Source organism: Typha latifolia, chromosome 5 (genome assembly GCF_019914945.1).
Source record: "Typha latifolia isolate L0001 chromosome 5, TyphaL0001v2, whole genome shotgun sequence".
Lineage (NCBI taxonomy): Eukaryota > Viridiplantae > Streptophyta > Magnoliopsida > Poales > Typhaceae > Typha > Typha latifolia.
Genome location: NC_133090.1, coordinates 11,483,083 through 11,508,580, shown reverse-complemented (window position 1 = coordinate 11,508,580; position 25,498 = coordinate 11,483,083). Strand labels below are relative to the sequence as shown.

Genomic DNA, 25,498 nt, shown 5'->3' with positions numbered 1-25,498 from the left:
CCACCCAACTGAGAGACAGAGAGAGATAAAGTCATTAATAAATGCATCTCTGCGGGAGTGCCAAAGTTCATCTCTCAAGTTTGACATTTAATGAATATGAGACTACTTTTCCTCTCTACCTTGGGATCAATTTTTGACAATCTCCATGTACCCAAAAACAAGCTTAATGTTTCTTAGGTTCGCAATTTCACCCTTGCATAATTCCATAAAATAATATAAGATTTACTAAACTTATGTATATCAAGCTCGTTACATTTATTTTATTAAGCAAGACTACTTAAATACAATGCCGAGATTAGTTTTTATAAACAGTGTGCATTATGTTTCAACTCTATGCGTTTTTCCATATACCACTTCAAAACTTTGTTTTTGTTTTTAATACATTAAATATACTCAAGTCAATAATTAAACAAATATATTCCAGGTATATATATCCTTACACATAAAGATATACACCTAATCTTTGTATAAGTATACATGTCAAAAAGGAAATTAGTGGGATATAAATGCTAAATAAAATGATGTTCAAATAAAGTTCTTTGGAAGGGTTTACGTGCAAAAAAGAAGAAAAAAAGAATCCCATAATTTATTATTAACAAGTTTTTACTCCGCCCCTCGTCAGAGAGAGAGAGAGAGAGAGAGAGAGAGGTGGTCATCCATGGATCTCGCGCTCCATTCCTCCCTCCTCTCTCCCCTCGATCCCGTCACCACCCTCCTCCCCTCTCCCCTTCTTTAAATCCTGAGTACCGACACTGGCCCCATCCGCTCGTCCTCCATTTCCCCCGCCCATGACCGCCTCCCGAACCCTCCCGTCTCGATCCCTCCTCGCGATCGCCCTCTCTCCTCCAAGAACCCTCGTTGTTCTCTGATCGGATCCATCCCCTCCTCTCCCGTTGGAATCGGATGCGCGTCGGCAGCCGGGGGGCGAGATGGGCTTCGAGGGCGGCGGAGACGGCGGGGGCGGAGGAGGAGTGGGGGAGGAGGAGGTGGTGGTATCCGTGAACGGCTTCTCGATGAAGACGTCAGATGTGGAGGCTAAGCTTGATGAGGGAAACATCCAGGAGGCTGAGTCGTCCCTCCGCGAGGGCCTCTCCCTCAATTACGAGGTCTCTCCACGATCCATTCTTGTGGTCTTTCTCTTCTTCGGTTTTCGTTTTTCCCCTCTTTTTATGAGATAGGAACTCCCAAAGTACGGTTTTTGTTTAGATTTTGGCCGTGCCTTCGTGATGCAAGATACGATCTTGTTTAGATACGGCCGTCCGTTCGCAATGCAAAAAAAAAACTTTCATTCGTTCGGGCATTTAGGCAAACAGCGGATTCACTCGCTTTTGTTGTATATGAAGCTCGAGGAGGGGAAAAGGGGCTTCTGGAAGGCGATACCGATGCATGGATAGTATATTACATGCATCATTTATCCTCTTTGTTGCGCCTTCTCTCTATCACGTGGTAGAAGTTTTAAAATTGCTATCTCTACATATTTAGTATCCCTTGCTTTCGTTTCTGTAGCACTAGGACGCAGTTAGGTATGCAAAGTATTTGGTTCTTTTGGTCATTTTGATTGATTGCACATCCTCTTTTGTTTGTTTCTGAACATCAAGGAGGGAAAGAAAGTATTATGGTGATAATGATGCATGTCTCAGAAGAACCTGTGACATGATGCAAGGAGACGAGGACAACTTGGCTGTTTGTCAAAATGCATAGAGGTTCTTTAGATAAGAGAATGCGGTAATAGCACAGTGACTTTAGGTTGTTGATGCTTCTACTTTTGTTTGCCATAGTTTAGACAAATTGTGGTACTTTACGTCTAGTAACGTTATTCTCACATATTTGGAAAGAATCAAGGACACGGCGCTTGAATATCATTGAAGAGAGTTTCGGATTGCCTAGTATTCCACCAGGATAGTCCGTGAGACAAGATTGGGATCCAGATTCATAGTGCGTACACATAGAAGAACCTTCCTTCTGGTTCAAGTAGCTAATTCACTGTGTGTGGACATTTGAAAATGTGGATTGTGGCTTGAATTGCATCTTGCATTGCAAATCTGAAAGAAAAGATACAATGCCTCCTTGTTTGGGAGATATCCAATTGAGTACATCCTATAAGTAAACAAATTAGTCCAATAAATACTGGGAATCTTAACCATATCTTTCCCAAATAGTGTGGCTGTCAGTTGTTTCCTATGTATCAAGCTGGTCTTTATTTCCTGGCTGAGGAGGCATTTAACAAAAGAGTAGTCCTTACTGAATATTCAGAGTGAGCAATAAGGTTTCTTGTTCCGGATTTTCTCATAGTTCTCTGTTAAAGGTTCGTTGTCACTTATAAGAGGTTCTTATTTATAGCAAAAATTGCATGCCCCAGACTTCTTGACACAGGATTATTTTTTACGATTTGTTTGTATGTCTCATATGAAGGTCAGCGTAAAATTGAAAATTTGTGGCACAATAAATTGAAGAAAGTCAAAGAGCTAGGCAAATGGCTACCGAATCTAGTCTGCAAGGTGGAATACTTTTGTATGTCTCACATGAAGGTCAGCATAAAATTGAAAATTTGTGGCACAATAAATTGAAATAGAAGTCAAAGAACTAGGCAACCAGACCAAATCTAGCTGCTGTCCGTAAGGTGGAATACAAAAGTATTAAAGGTATTTATGCAAACCAACAAAATTTAAGAATAAATGGGTTGAATGAAGTTCTTGTTCTCTTGGCCATTTGAGCTCATATTCTTGTCAAGCCTTAAAGGTATTCTTAGGGTTTTAATAGCTTATTCTTTGTCTTCTTTAGATAAACGTTTGGGCTGCTTGTTTTCTGTCACATCATTCTGGTTTCTTGTATGAGTTTTGGGATAGTACTACACAAACTAATGGATGCTTGAAAGCTAGTTAAAAATCTGCATGAAATATAAAGTACTCGTGTGGACCTGGATAAGGTATTTACTTGTCAACAATCAAAGTTCATTTCATCCAAAGTCCAAACATATTTATAAAATTTAGGTACATAATGATAAAGTAAGACCAATAATTCTAACAGAGGTTAACTATGTCATTTACATTGTTTGAATTTCAGAAGTCCACCCATGACATTTTCTTGTCGCAGATGGGTAGCAAGGGATAAAAGGTAAATTAAAATGGAGAAGAAAGTTGCAAACAGTAGGCCTCAATGTTTATAGGCAGTTTACTAAAACGTCTTGCATTTTCAAAGATAGTTAGATATTTACTATCTATAAGTTGCTTCTTTTCGTTGTTTCAATTCATCAACCATGGAATATAGAAACTTTTTTTATACTTTATCTCCTTGTGTTTAATTTTGAGCCTTTCTCTTGTTCAAAGGTTTAGTTTAACATGGTCTTTTCCACTTGCACCAAATCCTGAAACTAGAATATAGTACACCAACCAAGCCTTTGATCCCAACTATATGGGGTCAGTTAAATTCTTGTCTGCCATTGAAAAGGTTCAGTTAGATTCTTGTCTGTCATTGAAAAAGGATTTTATATTACTCCTGGGTTGATCACAAGGCCTTGACTGATTTATAGCTCATATTAAAAATTTATTTATCCCACTTGTTAAATATGCTTCTCTTAAGCGGCGTTGCACCAACATAGACTAGTGTTGAACTCAAACTTGTATCTAAAATCTTAATATCGTTGGTTATCTTAAGCTGTGACTACTTTTTATAAATGTAAAGAAGAAGAAATTGCATAGAATTCTTTGTAGTCTTTATAGTTATCTCTAATCGAAATCTTCTGTAAGGTTGTATGCTTTAATTATTCTCAGTTTTTGGATATTCTTGATTGTAGTGGACAACTGAGTTGCACAAGGAGTTATTGAGATAGGAAGCTTTGAGATAGGGCCAAATTTTGTTAAAAACCATGTTAAATAAGTCAAATCCTCTTCCTCAGACCAATTTTGGCTGAGGAGAATTCATCAGATTGTCATATGTATGGGTAGTGCCCCTCTGTTGAGATCCAGTGGAGATTTCTCAGCTTTGTGATGGTCATAGTGTTGCTCTAGGTTAGAAACAAAATGTATGCATGCATGATCTTCTGTATGTGTTGTATTTTATATGTACTTATGTTGATTTAGTTCACTATAAATTTTTTACTGAGGTCATTGCTTCTTTCTAGCATGAATAGAAAGCATCCAAAAGAATTAACTTATATTGCTTAGTTAAAACTAAAGATAAACAATGAAAACAATAATTACCGGTACTTAGTGTTGAGATGAGACATCTATTGGAACGTATACATTAGTCAAATATACGTGTTTCAAAATTCTTAACTCAATCAATACTTATGATACCAGTGCTTCAGCTATGGTTGTATAATCAAAATTCAGTTCTCAAGTATAAATTTATCTCTTGCATGGTTGAAGAGCGTACAGCCAATTATATAATGCTTCTTATTTCATATGTCCAGAATAATATGTGATTGACTTGTATCTTTTTAATTGTATATCTCCACCGAAGGAAGCAAGAGCTTTGCTTGGAAGGCTAGAATATCAGAGAGGCAATGTAGAAGCTGCTCTTAGAGTATTTGACGGAATAGATCTGCAAGCTGCAATTCAGCGCTTGCAACCAACTCTTTCTGAAAAGCAATCATCAAGGCGGAGCCGCTCACGTTGTGACTCATTAAATTCTGTTTCCCAGCATGCTGCTAGCCTTGTTCTTGAAGCCATATACTTGAAGTCCATGTCACTTCAAAAGCTAGGCAAAGCCATTGGTATGGACTAATGCCATTTCGTGTGTGGTCTATTTGATTGCAGAATATGCATGAAAAGACAATATCTCAGTTATCTATTATTCAATTCATTTTCTGTGTGTTATGTTTCCTATTTGTTAATTGTTATCATTGAAGCTAAAGAGTTTAGTTAATGGAGAATACTTTTTGGTGTGCAGAAGCTGCACAAGAATGCAAAAGTGTCCTTGATGCTGTGGAAAAGATATTCCAACATGGAATTCCGGATGTGTTGGTGGAACAGAAGTTACAGGAAACTGTTAGTAAGGCTGTAGAATTCCTTCCAGAGCTCTGGAAACAAGCTGGGTGCTATCAGGAAGCTTTGGCTTCTTACAGACGTGCTCTTCTTAGTCAATGGAATCTTGATGATGAATGTTGTGCGAGGATTCAAAAAAGGTTTTCTGTTTTTTTACTGTATGGTGGCGTAGAGGCTAGCCCACCCAGTTTAGCTTCTCAAATTGATGGTTCATTCATTCCTAAGAATAACCTGGAAGAAGCTATCTTACTCCTAATGATATTATTGAGGAAATGGTACCTTGGGAAGACTCAATGGGATGCTTCAGTTATGGAGCATTTAACTTTTGCACTTTCTTTATGTGGCCAGACCTCTATGTTGGCTAGGCACTTTGAAGAGGTCTTGCCTGGAATATATTCTCGCACTGAGAGATGGTACAGCCTTGCTCTTTGCTATAGTGGAGCACACCAGGATGAAGCTGCATTAAATTTGTTAAGGAAGTGTCTAAACAAGCATGAAAGTCCTGATGATATGATGTCATTATTGCTGGCTGCTAAGATCTGTAGTAAGGATCACCTTCTTGCGTCTGAAGGTGTAGAATATGCCCGAAGAGCTATAAGTAATGCTGAAGTGGCAGATGAGCATGTAAAGAGTGTGGGTCTCCGTTTCTTAGGAACCTGTTTGGGTAAACAATCTAAAGTTGCTTCCTCAGACCATGAAAGTGCTCGCTTGAAAGCTGAAGCTTTGAAGTCACTTGATGAGGCAATTGCTCTTGACCGGTGCAATCCGGATTTAATTTTTGACTTAGGTCTTGTATATGCGGAGCAGCAAAATATGAGCGCTGCCCTGAAATATGCAAAAGAGTTCATTGATGCCACAGGTGGATCGATATCAAAGGGCTGGAGGTTGCTCGCTTTGGTTCTTTCTGCCCAGAAAAGATATTCGGAAGCAGATGTCGTCACTGATGCTGCACTAGATGAAACTGCAAAGTGGGAACAAGGACCACTGCTCAGAATTAAGGCTAAGCTGAAAGTAGCTCAGTCGTTGCCGATGGATGCAGCTGAGGTTTATCGTTTTTTGCTTGCTCTTGTTCAGGCCCAAAGAAAGTCATTTGGAACCTTCAAAAGTAGTGCAGAGGTTTGCTTACTCTTCTCTGCATGTTGCTAACTTGCCGACATTTCAAGTTCACATAGCATTGTGTTTCACTATCTTAGAAACTTAGAATTAGAGGTCCAACCTTTTCTATTCTGTTCTTTCATAACAAAGTTCACTGTTTAAAGATTTGGAACTTCTTATATGTTGCAAAATTTTGTTGCAAATTATGCCTTTAAATTATCTAGATTATATAATTGCACTGCAACCATATTATTTATCACTCATTTCTCGAGTAAATGTTTCAGAATTTCTATCTTATTTCCTTTCTTTCTCCCACTTCTCTTTCCCCCTCCTATTGAAGTATTTTATCTGCTGCTGCACTTGAAAGTTGTTTCCATGTTGATTAGTCATGGGCTGAGAGTTTGGGCTCTCATACATAAAACTGGATCTGCTATAAATAAGTTTGTTGCAGGCATACTCTGGTATGAATATTTATTCTTGTTTAGTGCTCATATTGGTGTTTGTCTGTGTTTAGTATGCCGCTCCTAATAAATAGGAGATAATGGATTTCTATGACTACTGTAGTAACATGGAAATTATACTTGCATTTTCCTTTTCGATATCTACAGTAAGATCTGCTATTTCAACTTTCATGTGGACGCATTATGTTTATCAATTATATGCTGATTTTGATTCCTAGAGGAAGTTGTTTCTCATGGTGCTTATTTTTCTGGGTATATCTTCAGGTTGATGATGATAAGGCCAGCGAGTTTGAAGTTTGGCAAGGTCTTGCAAATCTCTATTCTAGTCTTTCCCATTTGAGAGATGCTGAGATATGCTTGGAGAAGGCTAGGGCACTGAAACCATATGCTGCTTCTACTCTGCATACAGAAGGTGAGGAGCAAAATTATAGGTATAGAATAACTAAATTAGTTGTCATTTAAATGTAGAGAATGGTTATTTTCATAATCAGGAATTGAAATTTGGCACTGTTAATCCGTTTGTTTCATTCACGTTAGTAAGGGCGGGGATGGGAGAGGAGGTAATGGATTCGTCTTGTTGAAATGAAATGTAGTTGCAGGGAGAGGGAACTGATGATAAGAAATTTCTCTGTTATTTGAGATAATTGGCTGTCAACTCCCTATTAATGTTAAGAAGCTTTTATGGTCTTCACACATCAGATCTTAGTTGATCCTGAAATGAGACAAATAACTGGTGTGCTCATCCATATATTGAGTACGCTTCTGTCAGTCTTTTATGTTCCACATGCACGATATAAAGCTATCTTCCTACCTTGAGTTCTTATATGTATAACAGTTCAAACTTCAAAAAATCGCCATGCAACATAAAAAAGGATCAACTATGTAATATTCATCAGTTTGTTTCTCTTACTTCCATTTGAAGTGCCTTCTGTCATGTTTTGCCTTTGGTGTTTTCATTCTATTATATTATCTGCTCTTAAATGCATCAGGTAATGTATCTAATACTCACTTAATGCCAACTTGTACTTTCTTTTTTAAGCTGCCTTCATCTTGATGTATGGAGTGCATTTGATTTACCAGGATCCATGTATGAAGCACTTGAGCATGTCCAGGATGCATTGGCTGCTTACAGTAATGCACTTTCAATGGAAGTGGATCATGTGCCATGTAAGGTATCCCTTGGTGCTTTGCTGTTGAAAAGAGGATCCAAATCTTTGCTTGTTGCCAGAAGCTTCCTTTCTGATGCCCTAAGACTTGAGCCCACCAACCGGTTGGCATGGTATTACTTGGGGATGGTCCATAAGGAAGATGGGAGGATGGCCGATGCAGCGGACTGCTTTCAAGCAGCATCAGTGCTAGCAGAATCAGATCCTCTAGAGAGTTTCAGTTCATTATCATGATCCCCCCCTCATCACAAAAGATACCTTCCAAATTTTTTCCCTATTTCCCCCACCCTTTCTGGTACATAGCTGAGTGAACTGGATTTCAGCTGTAGATTGTATTTATAGGTCTTTGTTTGTCGATTTTTCTGCCCTTCTGAACTTGTAACTGGTTCGCCCAATGGTACATAATGTTATTTAATGCGGAAAGTTGCAACAGCTCTCTTCAGTGATTCTGTTGTTGAAGAGTTGGTTATTCTAAAAGGCAAGGACCAACAAGTGACAAAAAGCATGATTAGCAAGTTTAGAACTCATGTTGTAGCTTATGGTAGATGCAGATGCTTGTTTCTTGTGTTCTTGGAATTGTCATAAACGTGTACAGAAGTGCAAACCTCATAGTTTTGTTATTCTATGAGTTGTCGACAATAATCTTATTTAGCTATTGTGATGCCAAAACTTGTCTGGATTTTAACAGAACAAGTTGTTACTCCACAAAGTTGATGCATTCATGCATCTGTTCTTTAGATTAAGTTGTCTCAGTTTGCATGTTGTTTATTTTGGAAGGAATTCTTGAGTGGAGTTGACTGATTTTGATGAGAATTCTTTTTGGCTATAGTTTTAATTTCCAGTTTTTTAATGATTAGATAAAAGCTAAATTACACTTACACAAACTATGACGCAATATCACTTACATCAAAATAAACTTGTGCAGGCCATTTAACCATTTTTGCTCTCATTTGTGTCAAAATTATCCTTCCTTCTTTCTCATATTCATCTTCATACTACTCTCTTTCCCTGCAATTTCTCTCTATCTTCTCCTCCCTCTCCTCTTCTTCTCACATCTCTCTCCTAAATGGCAACCTTTATTGTGGTATAGTTGGCATTACCTCTTTCCTCTCCAAGTCTCTCAATCTTTTCAAATCTCTCCCCATTTTACCTCCACATTTCTCTATTGATATACTCAAATAAGACTTGTATTATCTATTAATCACTACCGATAATTCAATAAATATTTACTTAACATTGCTATCTTAGTTTCTACTCTTAAATTCTCATACAATATGGAGGCTAAGAAAATAAACATTCTACTTAGTGTTTGAATGATGATACTCAGAGAGTCCAGACTAAGAAGTAATCATATATTTATGGGGTTAATGAATATGTATCATAATCTATCAAGGAATCTTATCCTAATCCTAATTTCAAGTGAGAGATAAAACCTCTATTGGATTATATCATTAACTAATCTTATATTTACTAGATTAGATCAATCCATTAATTGTGATTATCTTAGACTACTTAAAGATGTAGATATACAGTCTAACAACTATCAATCCATTTCTCTTCATCCTCTAAATCTCTCCTTTCCCATATGTGATCTATTAATCTATCTCCCTTCCTTTGTGGTCTAAATGTGAATAAGAATAGCAGGCATCTTTGTAAAAAAATTTTTGTTAACCTCATTAAAGGATTATAATAGTCTAGTTCAGGGACTTGCAAATTTTTCCAACTCCTTGGGAATAATTAACAAATAGGATGTGGCATTTCCATTAAACACCCATCTTGAGAAAATTAAAGACACAGTTAAATGGATATATTATCCATTAATAACGCAAATTCACTTAATATATAGGTGTTTTTTGTATGTAAATTTCTATCAAACGATATATTATGCTACAGTTTGATCATAGGGTGCTAAATATATGTTTAAAAGGACATGTAAACCATTGCTTTTGGTGTATTTCCTCACTAGTTGGGGATTAATGTTGAGTAAATTTAATAGGAGGAGAAGAATAATTATAACATTTTTCATATTTATTATGTGGGAAATTTTTTTTCTCTAATAATTTTTTGAATATTTTTTAAACTTTCTTTGTTAACGTTGGAAGGAATATTTAACAGGATTATATTAGAGTGATACAATTAAAAATTTAGATAGTTTAAATTTAGGTAAAACCATTTGGAAGCAAATTCTAATTTATTCACCCACACTAACGGTGAGTCTAACGGCGATTTGGAACAATTAATCAGGACGGCGGATAATGGACCGTTAGATTGACGGCGTCTCAAACCGCCGCTGTCCACCGACCGAGTAAATCCCCGATTCCCGAGGATTTGGTGGTGGACGTTCTCTCATCCGTTGTTATATCAGTTCTTTGGTGATTTGGAACCCTAGATCGAGGTACCGCGATCAGCTTCTGGTTCTCTTTTCCGTTCATCTTGTTGGTATAATTTGCTTATTTCGGTATGGGGGTCGAATGCTTGAGTTCTTCAAATTACGGGTAGATCTGAGGGCGTTTCTGCTGGTTTTACTCCGATCTGCTTGATTTATCCCTTCTTTATCTCGTCCGATCTTTGTGATTTTTCATATAAATTGTAGCTACAGCATTGCGAAGTGTCTTTTTCTTTCTTACGAGTTCAACTTTGAGCTCAATTTTTCGTCTTTAGAAGAAAAAAGTTGATCTTTGTAGCAAATTTAGTTGAATGACTTTATTCCGTAGTTAAGTAGGTGATAATTTTTCGATCATATTTCATTCTTTTGGGATTCATTTAACGCCAATAGATAGGAGATTTATGTTCAGGAAAAGAAGAAGAAGATACTTTTAGAAAAATAAGTGGAACGAACATACTGTGTAATTAAGCATGTGTTAAGTTAACAGACAGATTTCTGTCCTGTGGGATGCATTTAATGCTATGATATAGAAACATAGTGAAACTCACGGCTTTTTGGCCTCTTATGCATTTTCTATGTAATAATGCAGTTAATTCTGTCTCAATTGGACAAGAGTGAAGATGGGGTTATCTTTCACTAAGTTGTTCAGTCGGCTCTTTGCCAAGAAGGAGATGCGAATTCTTATGGTGGGTCTTGATGCGGCTGGTAAGACCACAATACTGTACAAGCTGAAGCTGGGAGAGATTGTGACCACCATTCCGACCATTGGTATGCGTTGTGCCTAGAACAATCTCCAATACTTGTTTCTTGAAATTGTACTCTCTTAGGATAGCATCACATCTCAAGTTGTTTCCATGTTACTTCTAGTTACAATGGTGATGCATTGGATTTATTTTCTACTTAAATTGACCTTATTTATTTCATAACCACTAGAATTGTCAATCCTATGTATGATCCAGGATTTAACGTGGAAACCGTGGAATACAAGAACATTAGCTTCACAGTGTGGGATGTCGGTGGTCAAGACAAGGTATGTGTTCCTTGTTGGATGATCTATTAGTTTGTATGTTCATGTACATCAGAGGGGTGCATAGCATAATGGAACCATCACAAACTGGCACCCCCTATCCTATCTTTGGTCCATTCTTTACCAGAGTCATTAGTTCATGAATGAAACAAGCCTCCCAATTTGGGTGCTGTTACTTGAGATGTTGGTAAATGTCCATTCTTTAAAAAGAAATTCCCTTCAAGGTGACCTTTCCTTTCTTGATCATGTGCTAGAATCCTTAGTTTCAACTCATTCTGGTTCTTTACTGAGTTTCATAATCATCCACTTCATGATCTATTATCTAGTAATCTAATGATGTTCAATTTTTTCTATCCTGAATAACTATTTCTTAGCTAGAGACACCTCAAAGACGGCAGCTTCAAATGATTAGGCATATCTTAAACTGCATATGTTTTATGTTGGAGCATGTATCCTTATCAATGTGTATCATCAAAGTCTACCATAAGTAACTTCATTTTGTTATGGCGCCTCAATTATTCTATTATTCATGACAGCCAGATTGTATTTCCCGGAGAGTACATTTTCCTGTAAGCTTTGTATGTTTATGGATAAAGTTCAGTATATTTCCTTGAAAAGATGGTTTAGCGCAACAAGGATTAAGGCTTTGATTAGTTCATCCAAAATGATCTGCATAATATGATTTCTTCCAATCATTTCCTATGCGATACTCATTGCCTCAGAATTATAGTTGTCTTTTAGTTTGTTTTTAATATTTTAATGGTAATTTCCAGGCCATTTATCCTTTGCTTTGAATATATTTCATTTTGCTTTAGTTCCTTTACTTCTATATTTTGTGCACACATTTATCTCTTTTTGGGGGAAATTTTGGAAACTTTCCTGTTCCTTATGTCAATGTTGACTGTTGTGCTGGTGATATCAGATCCGACCTTTGTGGAGACACTACTTCCAGAACACCCAAGGTCTGATCTTTGTGATTGACAGCAACGATAGGGACCGTATTGTCGAAGCTAGAGAGGAGCTGCATAGGATGCTCAATGAGGTAGATATTTCATATTACCTTTGCTTAATCCAGTGATCTAAGGGGCAGAAAATAACTAAAGGTTGAGTGCAATCCTGTCAACCTAGGCTATGTTAAAAAAAACATTTTGATGGTTCTTACTTTTCTTTCAGAATTATCTTTATAGTCTTATCCCATAGGTGTTATAATACCTAGAAGGAAAGGAAAACTAAAGAAACAATATAAGTTGTAAGGAATAGCATAGTGCAAGATTAAAACCATCCAAGCTTGTGAAAAGCTATTTATTAGCATTGACTTTTTCTTTCAGTATAGTGTAATGACTTATTTAATCATGCCCTATTTAGTTAATAAAGGCCCCTGGAGGAGCCTCTACCTGTATGACTATTCAAAATTCTGCTTCTGCAATAACAGTATGCAGCCCCAGAATTAGGACTTGTAAGATCTAATGGGTCATTTATGTGTGATCCCTTTTGAGGCTGGTGAAATTAAAATCAGCTCTCTTTGCAGTTAACTTAATTTTGGTGCATTGTGCTCTTTTTAGGATGAATTGAGAGATGCTGTTCTTCTTGTCTTTGCAAACAAGCAAGATCTTCCAAATGCCATGAATGCTGCAGAGATAACTGATAAGCTTGGGCTGCATTCTCTCCGCCAACGCCATTGGTACGTGTTACTATCCCATCCATTCTCCATAGATATTAATGCCTCTCATATTTTAGCCTGATCTGGACAGCGTTTTAATACTACTATGACTTGCTGCGCTTCTTCAGGTACATCCAGAGCACGTGTGCTACATCTGGAGAAGGTTTGTATGAGGGTCTGGACTGGCTCTCAAACAACATTGCTAACAAGGTTAGTTTCATGAATACATTAGAACGTCTGCATTGCACTTTTGCTTACAATGATGAGCTCGTTTATTGATTTAGCATGCCACCCCTTTTGCGCAGGCTTAGTTGGTGGGTTTTTCTTCTGGCAGCCAAGACGACTACTAGGAGTCTGTCTAATTAAGTACAACACAGTTATTGTCTGATGATTCATTTTGCTGATGATATTACTGTTGAGACCAATGTGGAATTGTGTACTATTTAGGTAGTAGTGTTATCTATAATTGCCTAATGATAAAGTGGGTGCAGGAGTAGGCTATTTGCTTCTGGAAACTGATCAATGATTTTCTTTTTAAAACTGTTGCCAGTTTTGACTTGTGCTTGTTGTCATTATGTTAGAGATAAGATAGAAACTAAGTGGGATCTGTCAAATGTTGTTAATTGGAAGGAGATGGTTGCCACAAAATCCCATTCTTAAGAGAGATTCCATTTTTTTCTTTTTCACCACAAGTGAAATTCTCTCATTAAGTGATATACCACAATGGATGGAGAAAGGGCTGTGATTATGGAAAGTTTATCCATTGGTAAAAATTACCAATAAAAATTTAACAGACTAACACCGAGGCAATTGGCCAGAGAATATATGTCTGCAATGCTCAAAATTCTAGTGTAATTGACTGTAGAGTTTGATGAACATATGCTCATTTTCCATGAATATAGAGATATATTTATCTGCGTCTTGATTGACATATATCAAATACTATAAAGGCTATTACTCATGCTTGAAAAAATGACGTACTTGCATCAAATTTGTGGCCAAGATGGGCAACAAGGCATGAACTCTAGCTTCTTGGATTAATTACTTTCTGAAGGGTAAGGTAATTGCAGAAAAACCAATAAAACAGCTTCAGCTAAGAACAAGAGTCTTGTTAAGGATCATATCATCTGTGGAGAAGTCAGCTGCCTTTCGATATGTGCCCCGACCGAAGTCCAGGTTGTATGAGTCAGCAAGGCCGTCAACCAATCCGAATTCGGGTGTCCACCCTAGATCACTTGCAGCTTTCTCAACTGATGCAAAGAAATGCTGCATTGAAAGAAAATTACAAGTGAATCAGTCCATATATATGCATATATATTGTCATATGAGGTATCTGAGTGATGCAAATGACTTAAATGCATTTAGTAGGTTAAGGTGATTGATACAAGGATTAAACAGTGCTTTGTCTTTTGTTCTTTATAAGAGTTAAACCTTCCAAAAGGTGCAACTTTGTCTATCTTCATAGCTATATTAGAAATCAAGCCAACGCATGCGAAGGTTATTAACAAAATATTTTATACCTGATCCCTGAATGGGAAAGCTTTTTTCTTCCCAAAATCATATTCTTTTGGGTTATAGTGAATGATCTCTGGTTCAGGAAATCCTCCAGCCTGCAATGAGAAAAAACAATCAATGTCAGCGTGAACCATGGATCCATTTCTTCTTCTAATCATTTGCAACAATACTAGATTTTCTTGTCTGAACTTGATTGTTACTTACCTTGGCACATGCCCTTGCTAAGCCATCAAATGTAACATATTTTGATCCAGAGATGTTGTAGACTTGCTTGCTTGCTTTTGGGTTGCCAAGAACAGTAATAAAAGCTCTCGCTAGATCCTGCGTAATTTACAATTCAGGTGAATAGATATTTCTAAAGGGCCAATTCATGACTGGAAAATATATTCTTGTTTTTCACATAGGGATGTTCACTGCTTGTTCATCACTATAAGAACTTCCATTGATTTGCAAAATTCTTGTTACAATAATTTCGATATATGTCAGTCAACATATCAATCTAAAAGGATTCACACTGTGTTGCTTTGTCTCATTTTTTTCACATATTCTGATTTGGAAAGGTAACTCACTCTTTTGTGGAAAAGGAAAATAGAAAGAAAAGCCAAAATAAAAAGTCTCTCTCATTTGTTAAAGCATATAAAATGGATGGTATTAAAGGGAAACTTGCCTAATGATGGTCAAATGATACTAATATTACAAATAAAGCTTCCAGCAAAAAAAGATTTATGTAGGATATCTTCCATATCTTTCTCAGAACACTATCTGGGTATAGATTGAAGTGATAAGCTGCGCATATTGCACCTAACAATATTAGCATTTCTTTGGAGCATACAGAAAGGAGAAAAGCAAATTATGATGACAAAGTATTCTGCATAATAGGCATTCCTAAACTGGTGAAATAGCAAAGATGGATGAAAATTACAGTGTAACTTGTGATGGATCTAAGGAGCTCGCATTGAGACAATAGCCTTTCACAGTTCACACAGATGAGGCAATCTTGATTATAGTAACAATCTAAGAGGCATGTGTTAGGACTGAAGGAAAAAATGAGAGATTAAGACAGACATGAAATGCTTGTCGTCAGAACAAAATGGGCAGGGTTCCACAAAATTCACTAATTCAGAATAATTATCATGGTTGATCTCCTCAACCTTGTTATATGACGATATCTATCTAATTGCTCTATGAGATCATGTTACAAGTTTAACCATGTCAATCAAAATCATAACTGACCTTAACATGTCCAAGTTGGGTTATTTGAACTCCAGAACCGGGAATTGGAATTGGTCTCCCAGCTTTCAATCGATGGAAGAACCACTCCTCCACAGGGTTGTAATTCAAGGGTCCATATATGTAGACTGGCCTAAGAGAAGTCCAGTTCACTCCTCGAGAGTCTAACAAGCTCTCTGTTTCAAGCTTTCCTTTGTGCCTACTCTTTGGATCAACTGCATCAGTCTACAAAGAAACCTCACAAGAAGTCAGTGAAAAGGCTCATAACAGAGTCAAGTCCAATGAGCCTCTACCTATCATATTAGGAAAAGGAAATTTCAATGAAATGACATAAAAATGTACAATTTTTGAAGCCTCACCTCACAGTGTGGCAGAAGGTCAGATTTGAGATAAACTCCAGCTGAAGAGCAATATATAAATCTGCAAAAGAATTCCCAGATGAGGACGATTGATAAATATTTCAGCAGGCAAAAAGTTACAGTTGTGAAATCTTATAGGGTTGCAACAATTCTCATCTACCTTCAATTAATATAGTTCATTTCTAGTGTGCAAGTGGATAAGTGCCATACAATTCAACTGTGTATCTGAATGACTAAGTTCTTTTACTTAAAATGCTCAAAAGATTGAGTTTTTCATTAAAAACTTACTGTTCTAGTTTTGGCAAGGCATCCAATATAGGTTCAACATCGGTAGCCTCACGCCCTGAAATAAGTGTGTAAAATTTTTTTTGATGAAAGCATATCCAAAATAATCTGACTTGTAAACTCATGTCATTTAGGTTATTAGTGTATCATCAAGATCCATGGTTATTTCCTTCATTACATAAACTAGAAATGGATTGATCATTGAAGAGTTCAGAAAAACATTAACCAAGATGAGTGGCTACCATTAATATCATATACTACATCAAAGCCCTTAGCTGAAAGACTTGTCTTCACAAATTCAAAGTCTTGTCTATCCCCTTTCAAATGCAATATCTGTAAATAATCAGCTAGTTAGATTAACAAAGTCAAACATGCGAGACACTAAAATTGACACAAAACCAATCAGATACCAACAAAGTTCTTTTTCTTACTTTGGATGAGAATTCTGAATACTCTTGATCTGATTCCCCTGGTAGTTGTTGGGTTATGGGTGCCTTTCCTCTAGTAAACAAAGTCACCTGCCAACCCAAAGACCCAGTAATTAGTTACTCCTGAATACTTTCAAGCAAGCATCTTTCTAGCTCTCTGCAATTCTTACTAACATAATAAACCAACCTGGTGGCCTTCTTTCACAAGGAGTCTGGACAGGAACACACCAATGAATCTGGTGCCTCCCATGATCAGGATGTTCTTGGAACTTGATGCTCTGACCTGAAGTGCCCCTTTTGGCTGCCATGTTCTCCTCCTATTCTGCCAATTTGTACATAAACAACCATTAGTTCCTCAATCCATTATTACATCTTATGGCATAAAAATTATAGGCAACTACAAATATAGGAGAAAATATGAAGGGAAAAATAAGTAAGTGGTATGAAATATTAGATAGAACACACAAAGGTATCAACTTTTACCTGGATAGAGATATTGAGGGCTGCACCATTGAATTCTGACAGAGAAGAAGGGAGAATGGAGGAGTGTGGAGAGACCCAAGTGCTATGAGGCTGCCTATGTTGCACCACCACCATCCTAGCCATGACCTCTTCCTCTCCTCACTCTTCTTCTTCTTGTCAATGCTTGGATTGCCTCTTGAGCTTGGTTGGTTAGATTATTGGGTAGGGATGGGTTGGGTCCTTTTGAGAGATGCTGGAGATGGTGGTTCCCAGACTCCATCCTCTCCTCACCTCACCTCACCTTTGCAATGGATAAGACAAGCCCCACTTTGGTTACATCCAGAGCACCAGTCATTCCAGATAAAGATATGCAAGTTCTCCATCACCCTAAATTTTTGCATTGATAGTTTCAATCCCTCCAATCCTGTCTCTTAGGAGACATCCCATAAGTTATGGGGAGCAACCCAATCTTGAGTTGTTCCATGAATCATTGGTGCCACCACTATTTGAGAACTTCAATTGAACTTTATTGCCACTAAGTTTCAAGCTCTAGAACTAGAAGTCTAGAAGTGATGGCTCTAATTTTTAAAAGCAATTGTGCATATTAAATAAGATTTTTTTTAAAAGCACTGTAACTTTTGCTTTCATTATAGTTCATACATTACCATATAACTATTTATCATTCAACTCCTATTTTATTTTTAATACCTCAAAAACACATTGCCTTAGTTTTTTCAATAGATAGCTATAATATAGACGAGTCAAACTAACTATAAATACAAAATACCAGCAAGTTTTTAAAGTTAAAATAAAAATAAAAGAGAAACCTAATTTAAAAGTGAAAACAGGAGTGTTTTTAGTTTTCTAATTTCAAAATAACAGAATGTTCATAGCCCTATAGTTAAAATTAACAGAAGTGTATTTTTGAGGTGCAAAAAAATAAAATATAACAAATTGAATGATAAATATACAAAAGTAGAGTGAAGCAAAATTTAAGATGATTTTGATATGTCTCTCTATTAAATATAAGAAATTATTTCACATATCTATAGCTATACTGTTATAATGTATTGACATCTTACGTGACAGAAATAAAATAAAATTTATTTATATAATTATTATATTTTATATATTTTTTAATTTTATTCTTGCCGATTATTAATTTAGCATAACATAATTATTTATGATAAATTTTGAGGGTGAAGGTAGCTAATTTTGAGAAACTAAGAAATTGACCATAGGTAAGGATCGAGGTTAAATATTCATAACTGGTCTAAGCCTATTGTGTCTTAAAAAAATGATTGAAGGTTAAATATGTTAAAAAAAACAAATTGCATGAAAAATTGTAAATGGTTTTCTATTTTGCAGAATCTCTTTATTTATTTATTTATTTTTGGTTCACTTTGCAAAACTAACGAGATCTAAATATATATCACAATAAGTTTTTTCGTACTTGTTTTAAAAACATTTTCTAAAATTAAAAACTAAATGAAAATATGCAGAACAAACCCCCACCAACTAATTATTTTCCTTTTGCAACTTAATTTCCTGAGCTATTGAAACCATTGGAGAAGGAGATCGAAAGATAGACAAATCCGAGTTCCCATTCGAGCCGAATCGGAGTGGAAGAATCCCCGAAGACTTCGACGAGATCTCATCTCTCTCTCCCCCCTTCTCTCCTTGAGATGGATCGAATGCAGGTACTCCCTTTCTTCGTAGAAGAGAATACATCAGATCTACGTGTTCCGAAGGATGGATCTCTTCTTTAGGTTTGGGGAAACGAATGTTCGATCTCTTCTCGATGTATAGAGAGATAAGATCTGAATCGAAACCCGTATTGAGATTGATTTGTTACTTTCGTTGTTCTTTTCCCAGATTTACATCCAATTGAGTTTTCTAGAGGATTAGATTAGATGCGAAAATTTTGGTATAGTTAGTGGATTTTGTTCCGGTAAGGTGGATATTGAGTTAATTTGATTTAATTCTATCAGCAGTAATTGCATTTTAATAAACATATCTCTGTTTGTAGACTTCAGGGGAGAACTATGCAAACCCTAAGACGTGTTTCTTCCATGTTCTATTCAAGGTATTTGATTAGATGTAGTTTCTTATTCAGATCCTCCTTGTGTCAATTTCATTGACTTCTTTGGGAATTGGCAGGCTGCATCTTTGGCATTCTATGTGCTATCCGCTCTGTTCTTTGATAGCTTTGTTATTATCTTTGTTGTTACGGTTCTTCTCGCGGCTCTCGACTTTTGGGTCGTCAAGAATATTAGTGGAAGGATATTAGTTGGGTTGCGGTGGTGGAATGAAATTGATGAGCAAGGAGAGAGCGTTTGGAAGTTTGAATGCCTGGATCAAGAGGTTTGTGGGGTTCTTTTCCAATTCATATTTTAGTATTTCTTATAAAATTATTCTTTCTGGAGGAAAACTTCTTATGCAATGTTTCCTCTTATCTGATTATTTGGCATCGCAGTCTCTTGCAAGGATGAACAAGAAGGACTCTTGGCTGTTCTGGTGGACACTTTATCTAACGGTAAGTAGTAAGTTCATATCATGATTTTTTTTATGCTGCAGCATTTAAGATGCTAGTACATATCTTGGTGTTGGCTGTTAAAAATAGTTTCATGTCTTATGGGAGTCTTTCTATGTAAAACTTTACATCATAAGAGTTTCTAATATTTTAGTAGTGGTAAGACGCTATTGTTTGTTTATCCTTGCCTTTTTTCCTATGGATATTATTTTTACCTTCTCTCCAGAAATAGAACCTATTAACAAATTAACTATACCATTTTAGTTATTATCTTGAAATCTGAAAACTTGCATGGTCGAAATTATCAAGGAAATTTCCAGGTTTGTTTGAAAAGATCTCATTATGCCTGTGCAGGAATGCAAGGCAGATGCATGTCATAGTGTGTGTGCATCTCTTTTCCAGTTATATGTCTACACATGCCTGCATATTTGCACTGCACATGCACGGGTGATCCTTAAAAGAAAGTTTGCAAGTTGATGAAGTCCACATATGCGTGCAACAAGCTCCGAAATTGGGAATTTAATTTTTGATAATGTGAATTCTAGAATCTTCTTAACTATTAATTGATCAAGTTAACAGACACCTATATGAGAACTTTGATACGATAGATCTAGATCAAGAAGGATGAAATTGACCAGAAATAACTGTTCCAGGGCTTTGAGTCTCCTATTTCATTTTGGTGCTCAATTTTTTTCCATCATTCTGACATGAAGCTTGTAATTTACACCCTATGCTAGTCATAGTTAAACAGAGTGAACCTTCACGACTATGTCTAACATATAGGATCTTTAAGATATGTAAACCGACCTAATTATGTTTGGGAGGATACCCTATGTTGTAAGCATATTGAACAGGTTCACAAATTACTCTAGTGACCCAAGAGAAAATAATGGGTTGGTTTAATTAGGTTTTCCAAGATAGGGTACAATAAATTTATTATTAATTTGCATAGCTTTCCTGGATATCTTAGAAGGGTATAAAGGCAGCAACAGCTCACTGACTCTAAGAATGTAGTCCATCTCCTGCTTGCGGTACATGTTGCTGTTCCCTTCACCTTGCTTTGATAGCTCTCAGACTAAGGTTTTGGTTGGCGGGCCATATTTTGGTAACAATGCTGATAGCATGAATAGTAGTTCGTTGTATGAACCAGATACATAGAAGAGCAAAAAAGTTAATGCGAAATTTGAACCGATAGAAAATATCATAGCGTCTCTCTTATATATCTATATAAGCTAAACATGCTTCCCATTTTTCTTGGCATTTTGATCCTACATCATTTGGTGCTTCATTGTCAGTCAACACACTTGGTACACCATCCTTTAGTGCAACTGTTCTTTTCTTATCTCTGTTCCCTTCTATGTTCCCTTCTTTCGATGGTGATTATAAGATTGGTCAACGGTGACGCACTAAATAAATTGCTGGTATGAATGGATTGTATCCTTGAAGACTAATCACACAAACAATTTACAAGAAAATATGATGCCTCTTGTTTCAGGCTGTTGCGTGGATATTCCTTGGGATATTCTCACTACTAAAATTTCAAGCTGATTATCTACTTGTCGTTGGAGTTTGCTTGAGCCTCAGTGTTGCAAATATAGTTGGCTTCACTAAATGCCGTAAAGGTATAAATCTTTTGCCTTTTTCTTTGGGAAACTTGATATATTGTATGAGATTGTCCATTTGGATGTTTGATTGTCACATTCCATCTGCTCTACAAAGATTCAAGTTCTGTTAGTAAACATGAAACTTGATTAGGATAAAGTTGAAAGATTGCACCTTTTAAGCTAGCACGACTTTCTTGATCAAGCTAATCCAGAGAATATAGTTGCATATTTGTAGCAGTATTTACTATTTCACAAGTACCATTGATGCAATAATTTTTCTTTTTGTTATCAAGCCAACCAAATGATCAAAATAATGCATAGTCAAGTGGCAAAGGTAGGTGAGATGTTTTTCACTTTTTCTCTTCTTCTTCTTTTTTTCTCTCTTGTGATCTGCACATCAAGCTTTATCAGCATGTTTAGGATGTTAATTGCCTTAGCATCTGAATATATTCCACCAACACAGATATAATTATTTACAGATATTATTACTGGAGTATTTTAGTTATCTTAATTGGATATATATATATATATATATATAGTTGATGATCCTCTGTTATCAAAAATTATTTCCACCTCAGTTAACGTGAATCAAACAAATCATTTTTATTGTTTAATGCAGATGCCAAGAAACAGATCCAACAGTTCGCTTCACAAACTATCGCATCCCACTTTTCATCAACCATACAGTCGGCTTTTAGTGTTGTGTAAGCCATGGCGAGATATATAGTGTACAATTGGGATGAGATGACACCTTTTTTTTTTTCTTTTTCCATCTATATTCCCTCACTTTGCACTTTTCTTAAAAAGATTTATCCTTGCTTTTTAGTTCTATTAATCTGTTTAAAATTCACCCCTGTAATATTTCATTTCTTAGACTGGAAGACAATCATATTCGATTTCAAAACCACAGCTAAAAGCATCATTGTCTTGACTATTTGCATCCTTGAATTCAGTTTCGACCTTCGTGACTAAATTTGGCCATTAACTTTGTCAAAAACCCTTCCGAATCAGGTGAGTTTTTTTTTTTTTTAAATTTCCTTCTGTTTTTGGCTCTTTGTTTCTGTTAGTATTTACTTTCTTTTCTTGAGAGAAGTGGGACAAGCCTGATAAAGTTTCAGTAGGACTATTTTAGAGGACAGAAGTTTAAATTGGGTCCAACTTATTATATAGTTGTGAATAAATTTGTTTAGACGTAGTTTAACTCCTAAATCTGGTTAGCTTCTTAAACTTGAATAAGATACCTTCATCGATTTAGGAAATTTTGATGTTTGGTTGTAGATCGGTACAGGGGTGTCATGATTACGATTGATGTGATATAAAAATAGTGAATTTAGGAGAAGAAAATAGGTTAAATGATCAAAATACTCGAGTGGATGGATAATGAGAGTAGAGAGAAGAAAGAGAGAATATATATAGAGAGAGAGTGTGTGATTGAATTTTTAGAATAAAATGATACTTACATTTTGTTAGTAAATATAAAATATTATATGGAAAAAAAAGGAGAGGAAAGAGAAGAATGGATTTAAGTAGTTTGTCCATAGCCCTAAATCTATTTTATCTAAACCACATCCAAACGCAAAGAATCTCAAAGGACAGAGGAAGTTTAAATTGGTTTATCTTCTTATATTGGTGAGTACATCTGGTTAGTATCTCAAGTAGAATTTCATTACAAGGTGAAAAAAAAAAATATTTGTAAATGAATATAAGCAATATGTATGGTTTATATATTTTTCAAGTATGAATGTCTTTGGTTTCATTTTCTAGAATAGTTATTCCTCCTTGTTATTTTTAAAATAAAATTTTATTTTAGAAATATTTATTCTTTACGTTCATTTGTATTTTAGAATAGTTATACATCTTTATTATTTCTAAAATAAGGTTTTATCCTAGAAATATTTATTGTTATGTTTTTTATATTTATTTATATTCTAGAATAAGGGTGTAATAATTACTTTTGATGTGATATCAAGTGAAAAAATATATATAAAAAAATGTGTTTTAGTTTTTATAAAATTACCATGAATACTCTTTAATTTGATATAAAATTGGTTGATGAGATAAATCTCAATAATAAAGAGTAATTAAATTAGCGTGTGATATAATATCTAAATTTGATGAATAATATTTCTATTCAGATTATTACTACGTTTAGCCGTTATTTCTAAAATAAATAATTATATTCTAGAATTTAAAAAAAAAAATTCGTGAAAAGAACGCTAAAGAACCCAAAGACTAAACCAGTAGCGGTTGGATACTTGGATGCATTCTCCTTTTATTAATTTATAAACTTATTTCTAGAGGGTGCCATATTTTCCTACGTGGAGTAACAAAAGCAAAGCTCTCTCTCCCCCGATTTAATGCAGATCTAGTGACTAGTGCAACCACCCAGAGCCCATTTCCCCATTCCCGTGTCCACACAGTAAGGAAAAAGACTCCGACCGATCTAGTTCGGTATTCAATTTTTGTCGGATATCGGTTGAAATTGTTCTGTTCCTCTTAACACCCAAACTTTTATCCCTTTCGTTTCCGGATAGTTATACAGATATGGATGTAAGGTAAAAATAATAATATCCGCATATTATTTAATTTAAAATATTTTATTTTTAAAATAGTGATGTAAAAGACTTTTTAGATTTTTTTTTATATGAATCTTTAATCTACTTTTTACGCACATATATTAATTTTCTATAGTTTTTAATAATTATATCACAAGTTCATGTGCATTCAAAAATAAATGCTGATCTGTATCCTTGGTTAAGTTATACTTAGCGTAATTAAGTTTACTATCCATTTATTTATATATGATTTTGTCACTATTTGATTCGTATTTGGTGTTTTTTTTTCGTCCCTACCTAAAATTCTAAAGTCTAAATAGAGATATTTATTAAGTCTCGTTGTTCACTTCACTTGTGGACTATGAATAATCTTCCTTTCGAATAAATTTTTTTTTATTCTAGTATAACAACTAAACAACAAGTAAGTCTCTTTTAATATACTAATTTATTATTCTCTCTTCTCTAATTTCATTCAACTTTTAAAAATCAATTTAATAATAATTTTAAATTATTATTTTATCTCTAAATTAGACAACATCTAATTACTATTACTATTTACATCAAATTCACTATTCTTCATTATTTAATATTAACTTTATATCACATCAAATGTACTTATTACTTTTTATACTAGTATTCAACTTATACCGGTATTAACTCTCTTCATCTAATATTAAAAATAAAATAGTTCTTCTAGAATTAGTATTATTCTATAAAAAAAAATTGTGAATGGGCCTAAGAGATTTTTTTTTTTGGCTATGTTCTCCTTCATGCATCCAGACACCTTGCCTCATTGCCTGGGTTACCTAATTACTCATCTCTTTGTGATGAACAATAATGTATCTTGTTCAATCTCTCTACGCAATCAAATGCTGATCTCTTTTCTTTTTTTTCTTTTTTTCTTTTTTTTTTTGCATTGCTATCACATCATACATCACGCATTTACCACTCAAATAAATATACACTTGACATATCAAACTTAATTAGAGAGAGAGAGAGAGAAGGAAAATAAAAACAAGAGACAAAATTTCAATGCATTTACCAAACAGAAACTAACACTGAAGCGTGAAGATAACATGATAAAATAACCATACACTGTCATGCCAGCATACAATAAATAGCAGCATTACTGTTCACTTGTTCATAATCATCTGTGTGGTCTTCTCCAATGGAGGAGCCACCACCACTCCTCCTCCTTTCTTCTTCTTCTCCTCCTCCTCCACCTCCTTGACCTCAACCTCGGCCTCGAACGCCGACGTCGGAAAAGTCCTATAAAGCCCAGTGGAGGTCTTGAAGGTGATCTTCCCGGTGGTCGACGGCTCGTCGACGGAGATCTCATTGAGCGTCAACCAGAGGAGGAGCTCCTTCGCCTTCACCCCTGTCAGCTTCTTGATCTTAAACTTGTCGACGTAGGCGGTGACCTCCGGGCCATAGCAGACCAGCCTGCTGATCTTCTCAAACCGGTGCTCCACCTTCTTCTTCTGCTTGAGCCACACGAAGCCGGTCTCCTCGACGTAGCCACACTCTATGATGTCTCTCAATGGGAGGAGGCCATCAGGGAGGCCCACCTCCCGGAGGAGGAACTTGCTCTTCTCTTGGCAGAGGTCGTCGCCGTGGTACACCTCGGCCTTTGCCTTCATGGCTTCTGTGATCTCACTCATCCTTGAAAGTTTGGACAAGGACAAGGACAAGGAGAGGATTGATGAAACGCTTGCTTTGAGCTTTCCACGGTGAGGGTGGAAGAACA

At 35.8% G+C, this 25,498-nt stretch overlaps 5 protein-coding genes across 9 annotated transcripts; 3 read left to right on the top strand and 2 right to left on the bottom strand.

Moving 5' to 3' along the window:
- The first annotated feature begins 583 nt into the window (after nucleotides 1-583).
- LOC140789680 (protein NPG1) lies at nucleotides 584-8,349 on the top strand. Its single transcript, XM_073139469.1, has 5 exons — nucleotides 584-1,106; nucleotides 4,462-4,714; nucleotides 4,891-6,101; nucleotides 6,806-6,953; nucleotides 7,622-8,349. Exons 1-5 carry the CDS (start codon nucleotides 930-932, stop codon nucleotides 7,939-7,941), a joined length of 2,109 nt encoding a protein of 702 aa, XP_072995570.1. The 5' UTR covers nucleotides 584-929; the 3' UTR covers nucleotides 7,942-8,349.
- A 1,612-nt stretch (nucleotides 8,350-9,961) lies between these two features.
- LOC140788449 (ADP-ribosylation factor 2-like) lies at nucleotides 9,962-13,320 on the top strand. Of its 5 annotated transcripts, none has more exons than XM_073137693.1 (7): nucleotides 9,962-10,102; nucleotides 10,683-10,861; nucleotides 11,053-11,123; nucleotides 12,043-12,162; nucleotides 12,683-12,801; nucleotides 12,909-12,990; nucleotides 13,086-13,320. In XM_073137693.1, the coding sequence occupies exons 2-7, from the start codon at nucleotides 10,714-10,716 to the stop codon at nucleotides 13,089-13,091; spliced, it is 546 nt and encodes a 181-aa protein (XP_072993794.1). In that variant the 5' UTR covers nucleotides 9,962-10,102; nucleotides 10,683-10,713; the 3' UTR covers nucleotides 13,092-13,320. The 5 variants fall into 5 exon arrangements, with proteins under 5 accessions (XP_072993794.1, XP_072993795.1, XP_072993797.1 ...); XM_073137694.1 differs by having other exon boundaries at nucleotides 10,036-10,165; XM_073137696.1 differs by having other exon boundaries at nucleotides 10,068-10,146.
- A 346-nt stretch (nucleotides 13,321-13,666) lies between these two features.
- LOC140788447 (chloroplast stem-loop binding protein of 41 kDa b, chloroplastic) lies at nucleotides 13,667-17,639 on the bottom strand. The gene is made up of 10 exons (XM_073137691.1): nucleotides 17,081-17,639; nucleotides 16,785-16,919; nucleotides 16,601-16,687; nucleotides 16,412-16,502; nucleotides 16,173-16,227; nucleotides 15,885-15,945; nucleotides 15,529-15,750; nucleotides 14,500-14,616; nucleotides 14,301-14,390; nucleotides 13,667-14,046 (listed from the first exon to the last, which is right to left on the bottom strand). The coding sequence occupies exons 1-10, from the start codon at nucleotides 17,201-17,203 to the stop codon at nucleotides 13,870-13,872; spliced, it is 1,158 nt and encodes a 385-aa protein (XP_072993792.1). The 5' UTR covers nucleotides 17,204-17,639; the 3' UTR covers nucleotides 13,667-13,869.
- Nucleotides 17,640-18,594: 955 nt separating this feature from the next.
- On the top strand, nucleotides 18,595-22,169 carry LOC140788448 (Golgi apparatus membrane protein-like protein ECHIDNA). The gene is made up of 6 exons (XM_073137692.1): nucleotides 18,595-18,759; nucleotides 19,089-19,145; nucleotides 19,220-19,423; nucleotides 19,536-19,595; nucleotides 21,088-21,214; nucleotides 21,816-22,169. The coding sequence occupies exons 1-6, from the start codon at nucleotides 18,745-18,747 to the stop codon at nucleotides 21,902-21,904; spliced, it is 552 nt and encodes a 183-aa protein (XP_072993793.1). The 5' UTR covers nucleotides 18,595-18,744; the 3' UTR covers nucleotides 21,905-22,169.
- A 2,591-nt stretch (nucleotides 22,170-24,760) lies between these two features.
- Nucleotides 24,761-25,498, bottom strand: LOC140788043 (uncharacterized). The gene has a single exon (XM_073137135.1). It carries the CDS (start codon nucleotides 25,410-25,412, stop codon nucleotides 24,885-24,887), a length of 528 nt encoding a protein of 175 aa, XP_072993236.1. The 5' UTR covers nucleotides 25,413-25,498; the 3' UTR covers nucleotides 24,761-24,884.